This window comes from Scomber scombrus, chromosome 2, assembly GCF_963691925.1.
Source record: "Scomber scombrus chromosome 2, fScoSco1.1, whole genome shotgun sequence".
Taxonomy (NCBI): domain Eukaryota; kingdom Metazoa; phylum Chordata; class Actinopteri; order Scombriformes; family Scombridae; genus Scomber; species Scomber scombrus.
In genome coordinates, this window is record NC_084971.1 from 10,783,067 (window position 1) to 10,808,550 (window position 25,484).

Genomic DNA, 25,484 nt, shown 5'->3' on the forward strand with positions numbered 1-25,484 from the left:
AACGCATTTCGAGAAATACCTAAAGACTCTTACCCTCCCACCCAACATCTCCTAAACCCCCCACACAATCTCTTCTGTAATGTGGGAACTCAATACAAGAACTTCAATACTGCCAGAAGCCTCTGTATGCCATTCATTTTATTTTTTATTTTAAATTGTAATGTGTAATCCTGGTCCAATATGCAGTCAATTGTATACACATGTGCGATGTGGACACACAAAACCTCCAGTGCATATACACTGACTGAACTGTTCAGTTAGGTAGGATAAATGGTATTTAGCAGTTTAACTTTTTAAATGAACAATATTTGCACATTCATAGATTGTGGATTTTTTAATGAAGGGGGAGGAGATTTCAATTTAAAGCATCTTTAATGAGGTAGCCTACTACTATTTTTTTGTGGACAAAAAAGCATGTCAGACACCCCTCCAGATTTAAACATTAATAAAGCAACAGTTACAATTTTTAAAGGGTGTATAAAATATGTTTTATTGGAAAGTGGTAGCTACCTAGAAGGATAGCCAAAATATTCTTTACACAAATGCATCTAGTTTGTTGCAACCAAACAAAAAACTGTGGCATCAGTTTCCTCAAAAGGAACAAAAATGGCATGAAATAAATAAATAACAGGCAGCATTTGAAGTGACTGCTTCGATAGGCTCAGGTGTGCTGACAGTCAGTCCACCTACTTAACCTGGTAGAGGGCTTTTTAACTCCTCCTGCGTCTCTTTGCATGAAGCGTATTAACCCTGTACCACTGTAAACCCTTTTCAGCCCAGTCCCTGGCATGAAATAGAAGAAGCTTCACTGTAGATACAATTGAAGCTTAAAGATCTGGAGGCAGCACAGGGAGTCTGACCTGAGTCTAATCCTGTCACCACAGTGGAGGAAGTTTGAGCTGCTGATGTGCTGTTTGACCTCATGTACTCCTTCACCATGTGAAGTATTTACAGAGCAGCAGAGCCTCTGACCTGCATGCTGTATCCTCCTGCCGTCACCTGGCTCTTCTCAGGCGGCCTGACAGGAGGAACGCTTCGTCTGTCCACACAGTGCTTCCTTACAGAGCCACACACACACATTCCTCCAGCTCTGATTTCAACCTTCACGACCCTCACTTCCTCACTGCTCGCGTTCAGCGTACTGCTCTCTCTTTTTGAATATCTTTATTACCCAGGGGGACATCTGAGCAATGCCAGTTAGCTCTGAGTGCCTTGCTCAATGGCGGCTCGTCAACAGTTGTTGAAGAAGGAAGAACAGAATTTATTCAACTCACACCACACCACAGACAACTTTGTAAGAAAGAAAGGGCATGGACTACAGAAGGAAAATGCTTTATGCTTTATGTGTAAACATTTTTGCTGCACCTTATCAAAAAACTATTATATACTGCATACTCCAGATCTCACCATTCAGATGATTAAGTTACTGTTCTCTGGCTCTGTAGGTCAACATAGCAGTTTCAGTGACAGACACACACCTTACTTGAAAAAAGAGAGAGATGTTGAAACAAAGGAATGTGGTAAAGTTCCCGGTGAATAAAAAAGCCTTCAGTGTTTGACCTCTGTGAGCTCTCTTCACCCAGATACACCCAACTCTTAACTCTCTTATCAGCCGCCAGAAAACACATAGCTTTGTGTATGTGTGTGTGTGCATTTCTTCTACACACGTGCAGGTTTATTTGACCAGCTAAGGCAAGCAGGCTCCAGGGTCAGGGTCATTCATTGTGTGTGTGTGTGTGTGTGTTATCACGCCTGATGTCTGCAAAGAGACAGAGTGTAAACACTGAGTAAAGCTCTGTTTACTCTCTCTCCAAGTCTCTTTCATAGGTTCTCCATTAGAGCTCACTCTGATCATCTACCAAGTGCTTTATCATGAAGGCAAAGTGGGCAAAGGAGACAGGATGTATGTAGACAGAGCATGGTCTTTCTTAAACAACTGGCTTTGGTTCCTTACATTCTAAAATATATGGTGTCAATTTGGTGAACATTTATCCAAAGCACCTTATAGCTCCAAGACTGCATACACTATAAATCTGAGAGCCACAGAGGGAAGCAAGTAACTGTCAACCCTGTAGTTTCACTCAAATATTTAGCTACAGGCATGGAGAGCAGGGGTGACGAATGAGCTCAGTCTTTACTGATAAGATGTGATGAAGGATGAAAAAGCGACAAAAGATCTGGTGAATAACATTTACGTTACAGATTTATATACATAGATGTATCTACAGCCATGCTAGCAGCTCTATGAGGCTGCACTTAGAGATGCTTTGAGATATAAGGAAACATCAGCATACAAACTAGTATGAAATACAAAGCACAGCTGAGCTGATGGGTATTTGACTAGTTTTGCAGATATTTAGTCATAAGCCAAAATATTGTAAAAATGTAAATTTTCGCCCCATCCTGGCATTAGATGAAAGGTTACAGGATCACCAAGACTGATTATAATTCAACATGAGGGGGACATGAATGTTTGTGCCAGATTCCATCGCAATCTATGCAATAGTTGTTGACATTTAGCTAAAAAACAAAAATGTAAACCTCATGTTGGCACTGGAGGAAAAGTCACTGAAATGATTATTTTGTGCAAATCCATCAAGATATTTCAGTCTGGACCAAAGTGGAGGACTGACAAAGTGACAGACATTGCCATACCATGTTGCTGCCGTTGCCAGCCCACTACAGAGGCTGAAAAGCAAAAACAAAAAACAAACAATGCATTACAGATTAATAAAGATAAAGTATATGTCAAAAAAAGAGGAATCCTTCAAAGTGGAGCTAACACGATTAATCAGTAATTACTTTAAGTCCTTTTCAAGCAAAAAGCCAAACATTCCCTAGCTCCTTGGTTTGTTTGGATTTTGGACAAGCAGCAACTACCACGACTTTAGGCTGAAGCCAATGTGGAAATACCCTAAAGTGCAAGGACAATGATGGCTGCTAGATTCTGGCTCCAAAAAATCTTCAATGGTCTTAATCGCTAAATTCAGGCCTACTAATAAGTATGCTGGTAGTCATTTTGGAAATTAGTGTTAATAAGATTTGAAGACTTAATAGTAGTTTTGATGCCGCGTGGGCGCTGATTGACAGCTGTGATTGACAGTTTACTCGCCCGCTGCTCCCCCCATCTCCAGGACTCGAACTGAGTCAGACTATTGTCACAATATTTCAGTAAGTTTAATGTTATGATATTATGATACCTACCCTATTATTAGGATTTAGCTTAATTTATTAACAAAACAACTGTCAAATTAATTTATAATAAAAATGATCATTGGTAGCAAAGAAATGACAAAGCACAGAAATGACATCTCTGAGGAAGATGCATCACAAGTGTTTGTGTGTAGAAACACAGAGAGGGAAGAGGGTGTAAGTGGAGAGTAAGTGCTAAGTGGGTGTGATATTTTTCTCAGCCCCTATACAGAACTGTACTGTGGGTGGCAGAGGTCTGGGGTTTTCACCTCAAACCCCAGCTGAATCAGGGCAAAACAGTCCAGCTATTCATCTAACACAAAGAATTCAAGTCTAATATGGTACAGTGATTCTGTACATTCACACTGCTGTGCAACTGTATGTTCACTCTATGATAACAAACAAAGGTATTGGAAACAAAACACTGGCAGAGTCGAAGACCCCCTCCAGGTTTTAACCGTCACTGTTGCTTCCCTACAAAGTGCTGTGGCCAAATTTACAAGAAAGCAGACCGCCTCGCCGACCCAGGAAACACCGGGGGAGGTTTGTGGGGAAAGGTCTGTTTACCTTTGGGTAGAAAAACTCCACACTCTGTGAGGTAAAATAAACTTTTTTTTGTGTGTGTTTATGTATAAGAACTGTGCTCTCCTAAAGAGGTTATTGTTCTTTAGATTTCATAAGAGACCCAGTGAAAGGAAAACAAATACGTACAGTATCCAGGTTTGTAAATTTGTAGCAGATATGTGCGTGTATCTGATTTTGCCTGGTTGCATCAGAGAACACTGTTAAGAAAGCTGTGTAAGGACTCTGGTAATAAATCATCCCACTGTTGATACGTTTATCCTCCTGTGAAGACATGCTGACTCCCAACACTTCACTTCAACAGAAGTTTAAGTATACAGGTTGGCACATACCAAATGACTCAATCCACACAGACTTCGAAAACAACAATATGATTTTTATGGTGGTCAACACTGCAGTCATCCTTGCATGATAAATAGCTGTCCTCCGATAAATATGAGGACCCAAATGCCCTCCTCTTTGTAACTGAATTACCAAAACATCCCTCAACTTCTTCTCTTCTCACGGGGTTATAGCTAGCCTGCCTGTCAAAAGATGAAAAGATCCCCCAACCAGCACCCCTTAATCTCACCAATGGAAACAATGTGCCTTGTGCTTAGTCAGTACAAAAACTGAAATGTAATTAAAAAAAAAAGAAATAAAAAAAAAAGAAATAAACAAATCTCGGCAAAGAAAATCATCAAAAAAAGAAATCATCATGCTCAAAACTACAGCTTGGTGTTTTTATACTTACAGGTACAATTTTTTGTACAGATTCAAAAAATGAAATGCTAATTATTGAGCCTCAGAGGTGCTGGTCTTTATGTCTTTAAGTCTTTATGCTAAGCCAAGCTAACCTTCCCCTGCTCTAGCTTAATATTTGGTGTACAGACATGAGAGTGCTATCAATCTGACTGTCTAATTCTTGGAAAGAAAGCAAGTGAGCGTATTTTCCAAAAATCTCAAACTATTCTACAAACACAGTAATAACCACAGTGCTGTGGTTCAGATGTGCGGGAGGGAATGGACTGTTGTGCCTTTATAAGCAGGTGATTAAACTTTGCCGGAGTTGCTGAGTTAAACATCCTATCTTCTTTTAACACTGAAAACACATGACATTCATTATATTCTTCTCCCTCTCTTGTCCTGCTATTGTCCTTCACTCTATTCCAATGTTCAGTTCACTGTTTTTCTGTTATCACCTGCCTATCTTTCAGTTTGTGTGTGTAAGTAATCCACTCCTGCGCATTCCTCCGCCTGTTAAAGATGCAGCGCCCCTTTGTCTTTGTCACCACTCCAAGCTGTCAGTTGAAATGGTAGTAATCTGTTCCTTCCTTGAGCTGCAAAGAGTTGAGGTTTTCCTCCAGAACGCCTCCTGTCATGTCCTACATATAAAACAACACGAACAGAAAACATGTTGAAAGAAATATTTCCACCCCCCCCCCAAACATACAAAGCATTATCGTCTGATTGAGTATCAGCCAATTGGCTAAACTCAGCCATTCTGCTTTGTCTTTGCAACAAAGGTTACTAACTGTTTTTTGTGTTTTCTACTGTGTTTGAAGTATAGTGAACTAAAGCCAAAGGTAATACGACAAAAAAAAAAAAACTCACCTACAGTGAATTAGATTTAACCTTGACTTGTGAGCAAAGTTCAGATGAATTGTATTTTTGTTGGTTAGATTTATTTGACATCTGGGTGAAAAACTTGCATGATTGAGTCCAGGTGTCTGTATGTATGTGTGTGTCTTAGAGAATGAGAGAATGAGAGAGAGAGAGAGAGAGAGAGAGAGAGAGAGAGAGAGAGAGAGAGAGAGAGAGAGAGAGAGAGAGAGAGAGAGAGAGAGAGAGAGAGAGAGAGAGAGAGAGAGAGAGAGAGAGAGAGAGAGAGAGAATGATTGAGTCCAGGTCTCCTTGTTCTCTGCCTCTGATTACTTCTCCCAATTCGCATAATTGACCAATTAGTAGCCCCGTAGGTGGGGTCACTCCATCTTTGATGTCTGAATCTCGCTGGATGATAAATAGGCAATTTGTGATTTAGCTCCCCGAATAGCTTGTGAATGTCCCTATGTGTGTTATTGTATATCAATAAAGAAATGATCAGATGTCTATGCAACAGATAGGAGTTAATGGCAGTACTTTGGAGTGCAAATTTAAACACAAAATCGGTTATGTCCAAAATGAACAGTGGTGAAAACATTTGATGTTTTCAAAAATCAGGCTGCTATCTCTACCCATTTCCTGCCTGCCTCCTGTGTGTGTGTGTGTGTGTGTTATGTCCTGTGCTGGGCACACGCCCTTGATCATTATGTCATTAACTTAGATTACAGACCTGGGGGACAGACGGTCAGAAGCGGCAAACATACAATACACACACATTTACTGCTCACCAGTTTAACACAGATAATGAAGGGGCCGGAGGCATCTTTGTAGTGCAGAATTGGGATTTTTGGCTTTGGTCTTTCCTAAAGGAAAGTTAACAGACAGAGAGGCAATCCACATATCCCTGTTGGTCACAGCATCATAGAAATACACTGGTGTACATGTATGTACAGTTGGATAATAATAATTTTTAACTACAGCATTACGACTAATATCATTGGTTTGATGATCTTGTCAGCTTACTCTCTTTGCAAAAGTAGCACTTAATAATCATATTGTACTCTATATGTATCAGCTGATCTCACCTTAGAGTCCTCGTATGTGTAGAAACCTTTCTGGATCTTGTTCTCGTCCACATCACAGAAAGCTTTGACCTGATAAACGTGACGTAATGCTGGTGAATACAATTTAAAAAATGTACAACTTTATATAGCAGCAGATACCATACTTTCTTCTGATTGGTTGGGCTGAGGCAGCGGTACAGCTTCCGGCCCTGTTTCCCAGCATTCCATATGGTGAAGCGCTCCCATTGGCTAAGAACTCTCTCCTGCAGGAATGCCACTCGCTGGTTCCAAATGGTTTCCCTGGAAACCAAGGAGATATTGGAGAGAATCAGAGGATGGACAAACAGACCGTTAGGATTGTTTGTGTGTGTGTTTTTCCCTCTTCTTCCTACAGTTAGATGTTTGAGTTTTACTGTACAGAATGATGTATGTGCAGAGTTTGTCTGTGCTCACTGAAAATCTGAGTTTAAGGCGTGGACCTACAAACATTATTTGTGACATCACAACTAGTTTGGAGCCAATTGTGGTCCAATATTCAACTTTCACAAGTGTGTTGTGGAAACTTGAATCCTCCACTGCACAAACACTAAGGATTTACTTTACAGTGAAGAAGGACACATCTTGTGTGCAGCGGGAAAACTTTAGAAATAAACAATATTTAAATATTCATTAATTGTGGAAAAGGGGTAGATGTAATTTATTTAATTTTTTTGTATGGAAAAACCATATTAGGAACTAATGATTATTCAAAGCAAAGTATTTTTATGCCTAAAAATATGACTGAACGGAATCCTTTATAAAGGGGCAGCCAGCTTTAAAGGATAAATTGTTTATTTTACAACTTGGAAGTTTCGGCTATCCTTTGTATGAGTAACAAAACCTTTTCTCACTAATTTTAATCCTGAGAATGGGGGCTACAACATCACTGGAAAAAAAGCCAGATGGGCCAAGAAAAACGAGCAGGCAATCACAGGTTTTAAACAAACTCATCTGGTAGAGAAAATGAAGGGCAAAAGTTTATATACTCCATCTTCTGTAGATATTCATTACAGGCACATTTGTGGTTAAACTCTAACCTACAGGTACCACACTTGCCATAGTTGTGCCCTCATGCAGTTTTCTTGTGAAATGAAGGACTATTACTGACATTCCTGCTGTGTTCATTTTCTGTTTCTACACCAATTAGACTGGTTTATATCATCTGGCTTAAGTGTTGATTTCATTACAGCTTGTCTCATCATCTGATGTATTGCCGGAAACTGCCGGAAATGATGGCTAAAAACTACAACAGTAACAGCCAATTTGTGATAAACCAGAATTCTCTTTTCATTATCAAAAAGTAAAAAGAGACGATTATTCAAATTCATTTTCTGAAAGCGTTCACTGCATTTAATTAATACAATAACTGAGTTGAATTCATCTGATCTTAGATCATAATTTTTCAAAGGTGGGGTGGACAAACTATCTATTTTAGATGGGCTTGTTTTCGTGTTGCCTGCACTTTGACTGAAATGCACAGCTGTATGCGAATGTCTCACACGTACGCATGCACGCACACACACATGCGCACACACAGACACACACATGTTTTTGTAATCTTGAGAATATATTTGTGCAATTCCAGTCACTTTCCCAGCATACAAATCAGGAATTTCAACCTGTTTTCTTCTCCATGTGGAATGTTCAGTATCTCTCAGAGACTGTTTGGAGGGAATCCGATCTTGTTGTGAACTGAAGTGTTTCAGATGGTGTGCGTGTGTGTGTGTGTGTGTGTGGGTGTGTGTGTGTGTGTGTGTGTGTGTGTGTGTATGTTGGGGGGGGCTGGCATTCCTGCTGTTGACTGTGCTTCTGCAAGGTCGTGTCATATCTGCAGGTGTAAGAGTGTGCCTCAAAACGTAAAACACACCAAAGAAGAAGGTCTTTCCTGCCTCCCCTCCCCCTCACACCTCCCTGCCTTTCATCCCCTCTTTCCTGTTATCCCTCCTTCCTTTCCTCTTTCCTTCCTTCCTCCTCCCCTGCGTCTGTCCACTGCTCGTATATCTACCCCTGTTGACGCACTCCTTCACCGATCATCCTCCACTCTGTCTTCATCTATCATCTGTCTTATTTTTGGATGCCTATTTCAAGCTTGCCTTGCCTACTTTCCACTCTCCCCCACTTCTTGTCACCCCCTTCCTATCCACTGCCTACCTACTTCCTCTCTTTAGCCAAATGAAACCATCATCTTCATACGCACGCACGCACGCACGCACGCACGCACGCACGCACGCACGCACGCACACACACACACACACATATGTAACTGTAGAGGCCCTGTCGGCGAGGTGAGAAGTATCTTTTAAAAAAATAAAATGGTGCCAAAGAGTAACTGAGATGAGAGGCTTCTTAACACAGAAAGGCTGTGTTTATGAATGTGAGTGTGTATGTGTGTATGTGAATGAGTGTGTGATAACTGTGTCTGCCTTTTGGGTATTAGGGGGATAAAAGCTTCAGTTTGTGTGTGCAGATACAGTTTATAGTAAGTCTCTGCCATGTTACTGTTCTGTGTATTGTGAATGCGTGAGGAGACCACCCACGCTCCATGATGGTGGTGGGTTCAGGTTGTGTTTGTCATATGAGGCGTGCTGTTAGACACAGTAAGGCGCCCACATTAGGAGAGTGTCTCACTGTGCATGTTCTCCTTATTATTACTCAGTATCAGTGCATGTGTATGAGAGCACGAGAGGAAGGGAGTTAAGAGGGGTGAAGACGTATCTGGGTGTAAAGGTGTGTTCCTGTGTGTGTGCATGTGTGTGTGTGCACATTAGTGTGAGAACATCTAGGATGCCGGTGGGCAGCTGTGAGTAGGTGGAGGATCAACACTGCATCCAAGTATGTGTGCATGAATGTGTGCAGCTCAGGGGTGGAGACAGACTCTGTCACGGAGTGTGTGGTAGCCTTCTCGTGGTAACGGTACACCAGCAGACACTGGTCAACTCTGGCCACGCCTCCTCCTTTACGAAGACTCTGGTAGAAGAAGAGCAAGTCCTCTGGGACTCCCTGCAGAGAGAGGGACAGTTACAAGGAAGCAGAGTGTGTTAAAAAGCTGATGAAACATTTTTATATTTGATATTTTAAGTGTTATTGAAGAAGGAAAAAGACACACAAACACAGAGTGGGAGGGCTTTGGTTATAGTTTAAGAAGATACCCTCACCTTTCCCCCCTCATCAAACGGTCCAACCTTTAGGAACCAGTTCCTTGAACAGAACCATGTTGGCATGATGACTGTGGGCCCGTGAGAAGTGTACACCTGAGACACAAGAGCAGCTGAGACTGTAGCATCAAACATTTGGACACAATCCCGAAATTTCAGCTTTTCAGTCACATAACTGTGGACTGTGGACACACAGTAAGCGTCCATACTGGTCCCAATGAAGGGTTCATTTCAATGTAACTCAGAGAGAACACAGACAATCATGTTGGCTGCAAATAAATTGTCAGTCAGATTAGTCCATAGACAAAGCCTTTAAGAGGTGTATGATAATATCCATCCCCTACTGTGTATCAGACCATGGTCACTTTTGGGGACATTACATAGATTTACATTCATTTTCTGGAGACTTAACCATAACCCCGTAAGAAGTCCTTTAAAAAGCTTTAAGTTGTGCTTAGAGCAAAAAACATAATGTTCACATAATGTCCATATAGCTAAAAACATCAGATTCAAACAGTCAATGAGGACTCTGCATAAATTAACTTTCCTTAATCCAGCAAAGACAATGGGTGAGAGTGCAGCCTGTGCAACATGTGCTCTCTCACAGAATTGTGTGGATACACACTTTCATCCTCTTGCACATGATCTCTGATTAATGAGTTTGTTTTGGCCTCTCCTCCCTCTGACTGCACCACTTTAATGCACCAGAACCACATTATGGGCTTTTTCTCTTTTAACAGATGTAACCCCCCACTGTATTTGTTTCACTGCTGCACACGCCTTTCTTATCTCTCCTTCCTTCTGTGTGTGTTTTGAATGTATGGGTCATTTCAGGTTGTTGTGGTCTTTTTCTCTAACTACGTCACCATGTTTCACATGTGCGTGTGTGTGTGTGTGTGTGTGTGTGTGTGTATGAACTAGTACGTGGCTAGTTGTAATGGAATACTACTGCTGAAATGCATCACAGATGAAGAAAATTGTGAAAAACATCTGGATTCAGCCATTAGAACAGCTGGACATAATCTAGTATGAGAGTGTGTGTGCATGTGTGCATGTGTGCATGTGTGTGTGCGTGTGTGTGCGTGTGCGCGCGCGTGTGTGTGTGTGTGTTCACCTACGTACATCTCCTCTCCCCTCGGTTGTGCTATTGCAACATTTTGCAGATGTAAGCTGTGGCCAAAAGCATGAATAAGATGAATAAGAATGAATTCTGGGAAACCCGGGAACAGAGCGAGAGAGAGAGAGAGAGAGAGAGAGAGAGAGGAGAGAGAGGAGAGAGAGAGAGAGAGAGAGGGAGAGAAAGAGAGGGAGAGAGAGAGAGACAGAGAGAGAGAGAGAGAGAGAGAGAGAGAGAGAGAGAGAGAGAGAGAGAGAGAGAGAGAGAGAGAAAGAGAGAGAGAGAGAGTGAGAGTGAGAGAGAGAGTGAGAGAGAGAGAGGATGTGAGTAGTCAGTGGGGTAGGGAAGGTTATGGATAACCATATCTAATGTCCTACAGATGAACACTTGGGGTCCAGCTCTGGATTGAGCTAAACAAGCACCACCCTGGCTAAATCTCATGTCTAACTCGGTTAGGCTCCGCTTTCTTGATCCAGAAAACTGAAAGTACAGGCCGATAAAGTGAAGAAAGAAAAGGAGAAGGAAAATTAGCTGCTTTTTAAGCCTGCAGAATCAATGTATGATCTCATTCTCATGCTCCATGAAATTTAATATCATATAAATACCCTGGAATGTCTACTAAGGAGTTATGCAGACGCTGTGTGCGTGTGAGCATGTGCACGCGCACGCGTGTGTATGTGTGTGTGTGCATGTGGATATGTGTGTGTATGTGAAAGAGAGTGACTCCAGGTTGTCTTGTATCCTTGGTGACAGTGTGTTTTGTTCAGACAGACCTCCATCGCTACGTAAATAGAAATACTCCCTCTGGTTTCACTTTGATATCACCGGCTCTTATCAGTTTTTAGTGATTAATGTGACTGTTTAATGTAGTTGGAAGAATGATCATTAGCTGTAAAAGTGGTATGTAAATATTTTAGAAATAGCCTCCACCCTACCAGTTTAGACTGAGGTTTTTCTAATGCGTAAAATGTCTAAACATCGGTTTTACAAAATGCACTGTGACATTTCAATATAATAACTGCACAAACTAAAACAATGTAAAAATCGGGACAACTTTGTCAGTTTGGTTGTGCTGTGTCATGCACAATGTCATTGTCTTTAAAAATGGTCACCTTGTCAAAGTAGGCAATCATAAAGTGTTAGATTATTGTCATAACTTAGCCAAGTGTTCTATTGATTTCACTGTTCCACATTACAGCCTTGACCATGAATGTTTATGCATGTAATCGTGATTTGACAAATGAAGGTGAACCTGAACCTATTCATCCTCACTCTGTGATGAAGGTGGCTCTGTCTGTGGGTGAGCAGCAGGGTGACGTCATACTCACAGGTGTGATTCATACCATTGAAATTAAATAAAACATCACACACTCTAATACACTAATGAGCCAATATCACAGAAAACGTAGAAATTGACAAACTAGACAAGAAAAGGCGTTAAAATATGGACACAGTCATCTCTTTGTCTGGATGTCGTGAGATGTCCCGGATGCTGTGATGGTTATCTTCCACTATGACATGTTACACTAAAACCAGTAACTGTCACACCCAAAGCTCATTTGAGTTCCAGATGCTGAACGCCTGGCCATGGGTCAGTTTTGGTGATGTCTTCTAACAAGCAAACACACACAAACATGTCCCTCTGTGGTCTTCATATCTCCTTTATGTGCAGTATTTCAAGAGATAATTTTGGGGGGGTTTTCCAGTCACATTCATCTTAAGCCAATTATACAATAGCTCCAATATTCAGTCACGGTGACGGCTGCTTGTTTCCTCTTTGCCCTTTATGGTATTTCTCCATTGTACTTATTTTGAAGTGTAAAAAGAAGAAGAGGCAATCCTTTATAACAGCAAACAGGGATTCATTTATATCACCATCTGCCATCACAAGAGACTCTAGCTCCATGTGCCCTGGAGCCATCACTTCTCTGTTTCAAGCCATAAAGCAGTGTCTTATGAAATCTAATTTGGTAACTTTCAGTGACTGAAATGTGGGGATAGTCATCTGTTTACAGTGACTACAGTGCATATACTGTTGTCTGTAGTGATGCTAATATGTGTGGTAACTCTCACATAGCTGTGCAGTACTTAAAGCGTTATACAGTAGAGTCCCAAAAGTCTGAGACTACTTTGGGAAAGTGGTTGCAGACTTTTATCGAATATCTCCTGCAGGATCTGTTGGAAGAGAAACAGTCTGCACAGTCAGCTCACCGTATTTTATTTTTTTCATCTGAAATTAACTTTTCCACTGCCAACAGCTTCCACCACTGAGTACCCTCAGCAGACAGCTGGCAGTGTGACCTGCTTCCTGTGGTGGGCCTGTGATGGACACAGGGGTCATGAGTGATGCTGCGTCCTCCATATACTCTGCTGCCACATTTCCGTGGAAACTGGGGATGGCAGGTAGGCATCCTGTTTCTATCTGACCTGGTTGCTGCCTGGCACATGACCTCCTACAAACACACGCACACATTCCCAGACACAAAAACATACACACATACTGTATGAAGCGGGGGGTATTTACCTGTGTGATGAGCTGATCCTGAGTGATTGTGTTGATCCAGCGAGTGTAACGTTCTGTCGATCCCTCTGGAACCCTCTGAACTCTACAGCCGATTAACTATAATGAAAACAGAAATTAAAACTTTTATGGGCGTGAAAACATATTTTCCCTTCAACAACCATTGAAAACATTTGCAGCTATTTTAGAAAAATGCTGTTGCTGAAAATTAGGTCATTGTTAAAATTGTCAAATTGTCACTGTCAAGCTGAAATGATTAGTTGATTAATCAATAAGTTTAAGGATGAAAAAAATCAGCTTGTAACAAGCATGATAATCAGTCAATCATTTGAATCATTTTTCTAAGCAAAAATGCAAAAAAATGGCTATAGTTACAACTTCTTAAATGTGATCCTTTGCTTCTTTTTGTTGTCTTATATGACAGTAAAGTGGACATCTAGTTTGTAAAAAAACACATGATGTTTTGATGGGAATTAAAAAATATTTGATAAGCCAAAAAAATGTATCCAAAAAATGTATCAGTTAAGTGAGAAACTATTTGGTAGAACTGATTGTAAGAATAACTGCAATGATTGCCGCCTTAGACATATAGAGTTATATATATATATATAAATATATATATATATATATATATAAATATATATATATATATATATATTACATTTTTTGTCAATATATTGGTACAAAGTAATTTCAGTCATATCCTTTTTTTCCATTTACAAGCAAAACTCCAGAAGAAAGAGATGACAAACAAAAGAGGGACACAGAACAGAGATTCTATTAACAACTACAAAACAAAAAAATAGGGTTGTGTTTTTAACCATGAAGTCAAAAATTATAGCCATATCAGAAAGGGGCGTGTTGTTTGTGCAGGGCAGCAAGCCTGCTGTCTCCATGCTGTCTCCCTAACTTCCCTCACACACACGACCCTTCACCCCTGACCTTGCAGGCCACAGAAATCATCAACACCGGATACTCACACTGCTCTGCACGCCAACTGCATGGAAGCCAACAGACACACACGCACACACACCCAAAACAATGTGACTTTTTAAAAATCACACACATTACTCATATTTCTAAAAATTTGAATACACATTTCCAGTACACGAGTCTAAACACACACACACACACACACACACACACACACACACACACACACACACACACACACACACACACACACACACACACACACACACACACACACACACACACACACACACACACACACACACACACACACACACACACACAGAGAAAACTTGTGAAAATGGAGAAGTATAGGAAGGGACTGGTCAGATGGACAGACAGAGAAAGGGAAGGGAGAGAAATGAGGAAAAAAGGGAAGGTGGGAGGATGAGGCCAGAGTGCAGCAGAGAGGGAAGGAAGTGAGTGAGCAAATACTTGAAGGAGAACTTACAGAGTTTGGGTGGAGGAGAGACGCCTCATACTGCACACAAACTCTTTGGGGTAACATAATGTCGTCCTGGAAAGCACAAAACACATGTCAGTGACAACAAATATACACACTGATTCCTTCAAGAAGAAAAAACTTGGAAACACATCTTTAAAATGTAACTTTACTTGGCTGATTTTACCTTTGTGTGTAGCCCGTCTATCTTTACACCTTGTCATTTGCTGTTTGCGTGAGATTGTTCTCTACAAATATTCTTAAACTGGAAGGTAATCTGAGGATTGTTCCAAAATGTTTGCTTTAAAGTATCAGAACTGTACTTTTTTCCACTATCATCCCCCATGAAAGGAAAAACTACTATATATTCAAATGCAAAATATCAAACTTGTAATGACCTTTAAAGTATACCATTCAAAGTCAGAAGGAAAAACATTATTTTCCTGGACTTTGAGGAACAAAGGAGGCTCAGAGAGTATTGTGATGTCCCTTTCTCTCTGTACCTGATGCTTGTGTGGTTTTTTTGGCTTCAAGGTTAGGAACTGATAGGCAGAGTGAAAGACATTAGGGAATATTTGACACCTGAGGAGCTTGGGTCTCAGCCTTTTCTTTCTCTCTCTGTTCTCTTTCTCCCAGGCGTCCACCAGTCAGTTTCACTAAGGCTTTGTGTTTAGTTTGTTATTTTTGTCACTGACTCTGGGCCAGTTTGTTACAAACTGGGCGCTCATCTTTTGGAACATTTATTCATTTGTCGAATTGAGTCAAATTGGTTTGTTTATTTGGTTTTTAATCATATTTTTATTTACATTTTCCATAAGACAGTACAGAAAACAGACACGTATCAGAAAACAAAAAGAAAGTAGAAAACAAAGGGCAAAAAAGAAACGGGGTGTATTTAAAGATAATAACAAATCACACTTCTGCTTCACTACAGTACGTCTCAGCAGTCATGAAGTGGGTGGCACACTGTGGATTTTGTTGCTGGTCAGACTCAGCGTCATACTGAACAAGGTGACCCAGAAATGGCTGCTATATATTAGAAAATCCATCAAGACTGTCCATTATGCCATATCAAACTTTCTCCATATGCAACATACCAGTGAGCTCAGTTAACCAGGTCTTAAACAGAGGCACAGTATCTGACGTCCAGAGCCATAAAATTACTTTCTTTGCAATTACCATTCCAAACATAATCAAATCAGTTTGTTGTAGGATCATTTGTTGGCCTTGATCCTTGCGTAAGTACAGCAGATATGTTCACACCTTGTGTATGTGTGTGTACACATGGCTTTAATTTCTATAGGTCTTGTTAAAGCAACTCTCGCTGCCAACATGGAGGGCTTTCACATAAACGGTTTGTCCCTAGATGCAGGTTTCAGGGAAATAAATGTTTGTTTGGTGGGGGTCAGGAGAAGAGAGACAGCATTTTTATTATGGTACTGTAGGTGGAGCAGTTGGATGCTGAGGGTTGCCAATTTTCCACATTCTGCACCAACAGCCCCCCCGACGCAAGCAGTGGCACAAAGACTAGGGTTGAGTAGAGTGAAAAAAGTCTGACAGGTGACAAAGAAAGGAGGATATCAACTTCTACATCAAACTCTAGACAGTTTTTGTCTGCAGTAAAATGGAGAAATAGAATTCAAATGTAGGGTGTTCAAGTGCGAAACACAATGGGATATGAACTGTTACAAACACAAGAGTATATATAAATAGAGGAACTTGTGTATTTTCTAAAAAAGCAATCTTTTTGTCATAGTCCTTTATTGCGGGAACAAACTATAAGCAGTGAACAGTCTTTGATAATATCATGTGACTCCAGCAGTTAAAAAATAAGTTTAAACAAAAGTGAATAGAGTCGCCTCAGTTTAGTGTGTGTTAACATGTGTAAGTTTGACTGCCAGATGTTGTGGCCTCTGATTAGTAGTCTTGACAATTTAGTCTTCAGAAGTAAAACTGCAAAGAGCTTCCAGTACATGGACAAACACATAAAACACATATATATCAAACGCTGCTCTCGGTTCATTAGTCATGTGTCCTGACAGGTCTGTCAAACACTCACTTGACCGCTGAGGACTGTGTGTAAATTTGGACAAACCAATATGATCTAATTAGTTTTGATTCACTACTGAATGTGTTATGAGAGACATCTGGACGGTAAAAGGAAACACGCACACACACTTACCGCATCCTGAAAGCACAAGTACCGTCCACAGCTCTGATATATTGCCTTATTCTTCGCATATCCCACTGAAAGAAAAAAGAACAGTGTAGGTTTATGATTGTGTATGTGTACTGTATATGCCTCTGTGTGCAAGTTATTTCCATGTGGCCATGTGTTAGTACTTATACTCAACCATCAAAAATGTCACAACATACAAAATAACATAATGTAATTTTCAAAATGTCAGACCGACAAATCCAACCAACATGCCACAAGACATGCAAGACATATGCACGAGACAGATAGTCCATCATGTACTGCTTACTTTATTGTTTACTGGTAAATCATCAGAAAATGTGATTGATTTTAATGTGTGCCAGCATGCATTGATTCAAAATCCCCCAGCTTTCATTCTTTTCCTCAAATATACAGAAAACAGAGTGGCCTCAGGCAACTTTTTTCTCCTCAGCTAGCTGTCAGACTCAAAGGAATATAAAACTTAAAAGAGCACTCCTTTGACATTGTCATACTCTCTGTGAAGAGTTTTTTTTAAAGGTATTAAAATCAGTGCAGCAGAACCAGAGATATCTTCTTTTTTCTTCCATGTGTTCTTCTTCTTGGTCAAAACCTGATGTCTGGATTACCCAGCAGGGCCACAGAGCTTAGGTAACCTCACTTCTTTCTAACTCCACTCCTACAGATTTCCTTTCTTTTACAGACTTGTAGTCTTCAGCCCCAACGGACATCAGACTTCACACAACTGCCTCAGGAGCTACAAAAGACTTTTTACACACATTTTTTTATGCAGTAGTACTCTGTGAGACCTTTTAATAGACACTGATGTGTAAAAATCAGTGGAGTTCCCCTTTAACACCAAGCTTCTTAAAGGATATTTCACATGTTCTTATTGTTAATATGTCATGAAAAGACCCAAACCAACAATTAAATGATCTTATTAACAGGTATTGTGTGTGTAGCCAAAGTCTGATATTGGCCTCTAAGCTGTAGAGCTCGATTATTGTCCAAAACCTACTAAAAACCCATCAATGAACCACAGCGTTGCATTTAAGTGACATGTTTCAGCATTACTATTAATGCTACTGTAATTTACTCTGAGTCAATTACAAATCCTGCTGCCATAACTACTCACTAGAGTTAATGTGTATTACTCTACAGGTGAAAATAGTACCCCGCCAATGGTAATTACTCTTGCTAAAACCAGCAGCGTCTGGCTGTATGGAACTTAACTGAACTTTTTTTTTCTTTTTTTTCATTAATGAAACTATACATTATGTGACCAGCTTTTAAACATCTTCATTAGCTGATCCACAGAGAAAGACAGGAAGTATTAAGAAATGGACTAACACAGGTTTTGTTTTGGTCTTTCATGTGATTTGTTGACAATAAGTGAAATATACAAATAGTGCTCGGGAACGTACACAGTCTTGGTATCTTTATATAGGATCTCTATGCTGAACAGCCTGAGCACTGAAATGTTTACTTAAGACTGGGAGAGAATATGTCTTTTTTATGTCACTCTCGTACAGTACATATGAAGCTAAAGTCAGTAAACAGTTAGCTTAGTTTAGCATAAAGAATGGAAACGGTGAAAAACAGCTAGCCTGGCTCAGTCCTAAGGTAACAAAATACACCTACTAGCATCTGTGAAGCTGACTAATTAACATGTTTTTTGTTTGTTTGTTTGTTTAATCTGCACACAAACAATATTTTTATCTGAGGTGATGTGTGGGACTATTTCTTGGCCGGGTGCAGTGACTTCCTGGAGTTTTGTTGTTGCCATGAGGTTGCCAGGCGACCAGCTGAGACTACAGAAAGTCCTTGCGACCGGCCAAGCAGTGTTGGATACTGTGAGGGAACAGTCTGTTCAGATGCAGCTGTGGTCTCAGAGATTCTTTATTTGATGTGAAGAGAAATGTTTTATTATTCTATGTGTCCACCACTCTTTCATTCAGCCTGTCTGACCTCTAAGATGGAATCAATTACTTAGTTCATAGTTTGGTAAGAGAGAGGCATCAGGGCTTGGAATTGATTACTGATCAACAACACAATACCTACTAACCTCCTCTTGGATGAGCAGAGTTGTGGCCAGAGATCACCATGGAGATGCCCCTTGCCTCCAGCCTGTCTCTCCAACCCTCCACCACTTTTCTGGAGTCATCCTACAGGGGACACACACGCACGCACGCACGCACGCACGCACGCACGCACGCACGCACGCACGCACGCACGCACGCACGCACGCACACACACACACACACACACACACACACACACACACACACACACACACACAGAAATTTAACTGCAGCTCAAGTCATGTTTCAGGATAACTTACATATGTAGCCTAAATATACAAACACACTTACAGTGCTTGCATCATCAAAGACAGAGAGCTCCATGGTTCCAGTGAAGTCTTGCTGGATGATGGACTGCAGACACTCGTCCAGCCAACAGGATGCATTGTACACTGGCATGACAATACTCTGAGAGCAGAAAAGACACAGAGATTTTAAAGCCGATGGTAGATATTGATGCATGGATAAGCAGCCGGGATTAAGGATACTATAATCACCAGTTCAGGGAGGAAGAAAAACTTCTGCAGTGTCACTTCTTAAAAATGATTTGTGGGAGAAATGTTTATGGTACACAGGTAAAAAAAAAAAAAAAAAGCTCAAAGTCCCCTTTCACTTAAAAATGTGTTTTTTCTTCTTGTTTCTACAGTTGGATGTTTGAGCATCACTGTGCAGAATGTATGTGCAGAGTTTGGGACTAGAAGCAAGTTTCTCCAAGCTCACTGAAAATCCAAGTTAAAGAGGTCAGCCTGCAAGCAGGATTTTTGACATCACAACTAGTTTGGAGCCACTCCTGGTCCAATATACAACATGTGTGATGTGGAAACTTGAAGCCTCCAGTGCACAAACACTGAGAATGAACTTCACAGTGAAGTAGGAGACATCTTGTGTCCAGCTGTTAAACTTCTGAAGTCAACAATATTTAGGAGATGTAATTCTGAAGATTTAACAAGACATTTGATGGTGGATGGTTTCTCAAATGTGACGATTTGATACTTTTCTTTGTCATATATGATAGTCAACTGGATATATTTAGGTTTTTGATTCGACAAATGATCATTTTTTTGTATTATCCTGTATTTTTTGTATTATCCTGTGCGTGTGTGTGTCTATCCACACCCACCACATCCACTGCACTCCCCTCCAGCTCCTCCTGCCCTCCTGCCGGTGCTTCTGCACCGCTGTCTGCGGTGCGGAGCCTCTTCGGTGGGTTCATGTCAACCTCTAACCCCCGGTCTTGGAGCTCGGTCAGTCCGCTATTCATTTGGACGCTGAATAAAGTCTGACGACAACCACAGGATACAAGTGACTAAAATATCAATAAACACTCATTTTGAAACAGTTTTCCATATTGAGGGATCAACGTCAACAAATTACATGTATTCTGCACATGTAAGAAACAGTCAGAGTGTCAATTTTAGCAAAACGTGCAACCCACACTGACATCGTGGGTTACAGTTTCATTGCTTCCGCAAACAATGACTCTCAGGCTCTCATTGGCTCACTCGGGACACGGACAGACGCCGGATTCGCTCTCACTTTTTTCTCTTTCTCAACTTTATTGGTCAGAATTTTAAATACACAGCTATACACGAAAGAACAACATTAAAAGGAATAAAATAATATACAATACAATAAACAGTACAATAAAACATAATAAATAAACAGCAACGAAACCCAATTTAAAAAAATTGAAGACAGAAAATAAGTAAATAAATAAATAAAATGTGCGTTTACATAACTACGTTCATAGTGTCGAGATAGTAGTGAGACACTTTTATGGTTATTCGTATTTTTAAGGCTACTAAGGGACTTTACATTTCTGCAAAGAAAGGCAGTAAAGTAGGAGAAGATTTAGGAAATGTATGGATATGAAATTCGCCCATCTAAATATTAAAATTAACAATGTATTGAAAAGAACTATTCACATGAAGTGAAAGTATAAGGCTCATCAATGAAGCTGCAAATATGGGTAACACGTTTTTGCTAAAAGGTCTATGTCTGTTCCAGATAAAATCACAAAGTGTGTGATGGCGTCGCTTATGAGTCACTCGAGAGATAAATAAACAGAAGAAGAAGAAGAAGAAGAAGAAGAAGAAGAAGAAGAAGAAGAAGAAGAAGAAGAAGAAGAAGAAGAAGAAGAAGAAGAAAGGTTTGAGGTGTGTGAGAGCTCAGCACATTTCAGTGAAAGAAAAGTTGAAGGATACATTCAAAGATTTGCAGTGTCCATGTGTTTTGTAATAAGGGAATTAACCGGATGTGGATTTGCTCTTGCTTGCTGTCAATCATTTGGTATCATGGCATCTCTGATAATGTGTAAAAAAAAACAAAAAAACCCAACAACAAACAAACACATTTTGATTATCCCCCATCTGAAAATGGATACATCATCATACATTTTTTAAGATGTACACACTGTGTGAATTGTTGCATCGTGTGCATTTTGATTACAAATTAATTCTTACATAAGGTCTTCTTACTGTACATTTTCCAGCTCTTTCATCTCATCAGCAGATGTTTGGTGAGTTGTCATGGCGATGGATTAGTCCTTGTCATGTAACTTTATTGGTGGTCATACATGATGACTAGTTATATTTTCAAGGTTAGAAATCAACATTCAAGCTCAAATATTGATAATCAATTGTGAAAAATATTATTAATAATCAATTCATAATTTAATTGTAAAAATAAGAGTAATAGTAACCGTGTGAAATGTATTGATGGAAATATGGAAACAGATTGGCTTCATTCTATTTACATCCATGTAAAACCTTAATTAAATTAATAAATATTCCTGAAATTGTAGAGTCAATAATGAATAATCCCATCAGTGCAATGAAGCCTGATCTTTGGCTTATTCTGAAGTACTGTACAGATGAGAATGGGTTGATCTACTAATGCCAGTGATGTAATGTTTTTCATGTTTTTTTCTTTTTAATTTCAGATCTTTTGGGGGCTTTTATATTCAATAAAGTAAACAATGGTTCCTTCTTTACTTGTTTTGTTTGGTTTGAGTCCTTTTTGATGACATGAAACAGCACAGCTCTCTGTAGCTTTCCTGTTGAATAGGAACCAGATTGGTGTGTTTTTATGTTAGCGTTGGCAGGTTGGGAGGTTTTTCTTGGTGAACGGACAGAAAAACAGGATGGGCTGAAATATTGTTTCTGACCACAGTTTTCGTTTTCTCTTCAACAGAAAGGGATTCGTGAAAGAGAAACTGAGTGTGTGTGTGTGTGTGTGTGTGTGTGTGTGTGTGTGTGTGTGTGTGTGTGTCTGTGTGTGTCTGTGTGTGTCTTTCTGACCTCTAGGAGACAGGCAGGTTTTTGTAGCAACCTGCAACATTACTGCACTGAAACCGAGATTATCCAACAGTTGGGATCATTATGAGTCAGGAGTCAGGAATCAACATCATTTCTGGATTATGAAGTATCCAAACTCTGTTACTCATTTGATCCACTCCCACAGTACAAAGGGCTGAGTCCCTCTATTATTGTGATTCTAATCCTCATTTGTTCTCTTTTGTTAGTTTCCTGATAGCGATTCATCAGAAATAAAAAAGACAAAAGCCTGGAGGAACGTAAGCTGCTTAACTTCTGTGTTATCCACTCCAGATGCACATAAACTGTCTCTCTTCTGCGCAACATCCCAAGATATTTTTTTAATGAGCTCCCAAATTTTACAACACGTGCACACAGACACTCAATCCTCTTTAATCAGGACACTGTGCAGACAGGATGTAGTTTAGAAATTGCCTTGAATGAATAAACATTATGTATGTGAGATTGTCTGAGTTCGTTTCTCCTGCAGACTAATTGTTCCCACATTTCAGCAGCAGCATCTTGATCAGACTAATCTTAATTTTTCACTCTGAATGCTTCTTTAAATTGGACGTCTGCCTCACTGCAGGCCAGGAACAACAGCTCCAGGGGGGCAACAGATTGGGGCCAAGATCGGGAATTATTCTCTCATGCTTGAGTGCATGATAAATGTAATCATAAATGATTATACTGATGCAACGGCACACACATACCTGCTGAACAGGGTCATTAGGACAAACCTTGTATGCTTGTGTGTATGTGTGTGAACAAACTTACACCGCAGTGGAAATAGCTGCTAACAAATGCAATATAAATTGTTTTTGTCACTGACTTTTGAAACATAGCTGAGAGTCCAGTGAAACAGTTCTTAATGAAGTGTTGCACTGTGAAGCAAACCAGATCTTAAATTCTGACTAACTGAGATGGATAGTAGCATAAAGCCATGCATGAATAACTACAGGACCATTATATTATTCCGACGTTCAATCTCAGAGGTTCAGGATGGGGTCATGTGGAGTTTGTCCAGCTCCCCACACTGCAGGTTCAGAAAGTCTCTAATAACTTTTATTTACTCTTTTGCATTAGAAATATTCTCACAATCATTCACTATTTTTTTCACTTCCTCCACCAAATCGACACCATATGGTGATGTTGCATTTTAAGGTTGCACACAAGTTGAGTTACTGTATCTGGAGGTTGAGACTGCAGCTGTTTAGATCTGTGATCAGACTGCACTTGATTTGTTTGGACAGAAATGCCGGGCGTTAAAAAGAAGGGAAGTGAGTGAGTGTGTCTGTGTCTATGGGCATGATTGGATTTCCTCGATTCATTTAGTTTTGCTTTGGGAATTATGCACATTTGATCTTTTGAGAGAGTATGTGGTCTTTTTAATTCATCTTGTGCTGCAAAACACAGAACAGAACAGGCATACAGAGGGGATACACACAGCGTGTTGACAGTTGTGACACTGGCCATGATACATGAAACAATGCAGCATGCCCAGTGATAGTGATATTGGCCTTGCTGTCATCTCAATACCTTGTTCAAGTGAGACATCTCCAAAATATATGGCCACATTGTGAGTTGATGTACTGACACTTCTTATTGTCGTCAATGTTGATGACAAAGTATGAAAGCTAACAGAGTGACCACAAGTTGCTGTGGATATTCTTAGTCTCCAGAGAATGAATTTCACTTTTTTGACAACCCCCTAAAGTTGCTGCAGCACCGTCATCGGCCAAAAGTTCAATCTGTAATTAAGGGCAGATTGCCATGAAATTTTACTGGCACACTAATGTGCCCCACAGGAGGAATTCTTTTCATTTTGGATATGAACTCTCCTCTAGTGCCGCATTCAGGTCAAAATGTCAACAGTAGACACACAAGATCCTTTAAAGGGAATTGCTTTTAGTTGCTGCAATTGATAGTGTTGTCCAGTTCCTGTTCTGTGCACAAAAGTTCAGATGAATCTCATATGAGGCACAAATCAAGGTCTCCACCAAAGTTACTGTGTTTTTTAGTATGAAATCCCACTCATTGTGTCTGCAGGGACTGTGTTTCCTTGCCTGTATAGTAGAACAAAGAGGGAATTTTGCACTACAAAGACCAACTTAATACCAACTCAATTTGTCTAACCTGATTTCTGAATCCCTATATTAGCTTCAACTGAACTTTGAAATGCATTTTTGCAAAGAATGAAGACTCTGTCTTATCCCCTGTCTCATAGTATTAGGAAGGGATCTCTTCAGGGGCATTATGGAGAGGAATAACAATTACAGTATCCAATAACTCCACCAATTTACATCTTGTTGTAAGTCTTGTTTTATCATTTCATACATTGCCATGACATTTGCTGACCACAAACATTCTCCAAACAGATCAAACATTGGTGGTGTACAAATAGCAAATCTGCCAATATGCTGCTTGTTCAGGCTCAGTCTGTATGTGTATCAAACATCGCTTTGTTTAAAAAATGTAATGTGAAACCATCATCAGTAAAATCAGCTGCTCTGGTGTTTGGCTGGATTAAAACATTGTTACAAATGGCTCTCAGAATCGTACACCTGGAGATCAACGGCAGCATCTCAAACACTGCAGTATAGTTGTTTTTTTACAGCAGCGCTTCTTGGAACCTAAAACTGTGCAAGCTGCTGGTTTGTTTCACTACCCAGTGTGTAATTATATCCCTCCTGTAACCCAGGTGTAAAATAATCACTGACTGAACATTAGAAAAGCAGTGTGCTAAAGCTGTTTAACACTGAGCAGTACTACCATCTGGTGGTTACACAACAATAGTCCTCATACTCTCTTCAGCACCAAAATAATGTTTTCTTTTAAGCTCTTGCCTTTGTTGTTATTTCATACGTTAAGGCCCATGCGTGTTCGTTTGTGGTTTTCTTTAAAAGTAATATGAATTTATTCAGCCAACAGTGTTTCTTGAAAAATTTAGAAAAAAGGTGAAACGCTACTGTAGCTGCAATACACCTTTTAGTGACAGAAATATATACCTCATACTATACTTTGTCCTCAAACAGTGAGTGGCTTCAATCTCAGGTAAAACTAGGGGTGTTTGCTGTTGAAACCTGCAGATTTGGCAAGCTAATTAAGCTTTTGTAAACTCAGAGTAAAGTTGATGTCATGTGCTCTGCTGTTTGGTGTTTGGTGGTTTGAGAACCGTTTTAGATAAAGTCTACAGTGATGATGAAGGTGTATTTTAGGATGCATGTTTTGTGTTTCTAAAGTGTTTT

At 40.0% G+C, this 25,484-nt stretch overlaps 1 protein-coding gene across 2 annotated transcripts; it reads right to left on the reverse strand.

The window, feature by feature from the left end:
• Positions 1–2,338: 2,338 nt before the first annotated feature.
• b3gntl1 (UDP-GlcNAc:betaGal beta-1,3-N-acetylglucosaminyltransferase-like 1) lies at positions 2,339–20,371 on the reverse strand. 2 transcript variants are annotated; one of them, XR_009927203.1, is made up of 13 exons: positions 20,043–20,371; positions 19,214–19,330; positions 18,907–19,006; positions 16,848–16,912; positions 14,675–14,740; positions 13,255–13,350; positions 9,614–9,709; positions 9,334–9,458; positions 6,584–6,719; positions 6,441–6,509; positions 6,144–6,218; positions 4,956–5,138; positions 2,339–2,688 (listed from the first exon to the last, which is right to left on the reverse strand). XR_009927203.1 is itself a non-coding variant. In XM_062435772.1 (12 exons), the coding sequence occupies exons 1-12, from the start codon at positions 20,181–20,183 to the stop codon at positions 5,058–5,060; spliced, it is 1,167 nt and encodes a 388-aa protein (XP_062291756.1). In that variant the 5' UTR covers positions 20,184–20,371; the 3' UTR covers positions 3,684–5,057. The 2 variants fall into 2 exon arrangements, 1 of the variants encoding a protein (XP_062291756.1); XM_062435772.1 differs by lacking the exon at positions 2,339–2,688 and having other exon boundaries at positions 3,684–5,138.
• Positions 20,372–25,484: the final 5,113 nt, after the last annotated feature.

Bases quoted from the DNA above. Each gene is read 5' to 3' on its own strand.
- b3gntl1 (XM_062435772.1), bottom strand. From the start codon at position 20,183: ATGAATAGCGGACTGACCGAGCTCCAAGACCGGGGGTTAGAGGTTGAC. The intron at 6,510-6,583 runs GTATGGTATCTG...CACGTTTATCAG, and splicing joins GCCCAACCAATCAGAAGAAA to GTCAAAGCTTTCTGTGATGT. The intron at 5,139-6,143 runs GTGAGCAGTAAA...TTTTATATGTAG, and splicing joins TCATTATCTGTGTTAAACTG to GACATGACAGGAGGCGTTCT.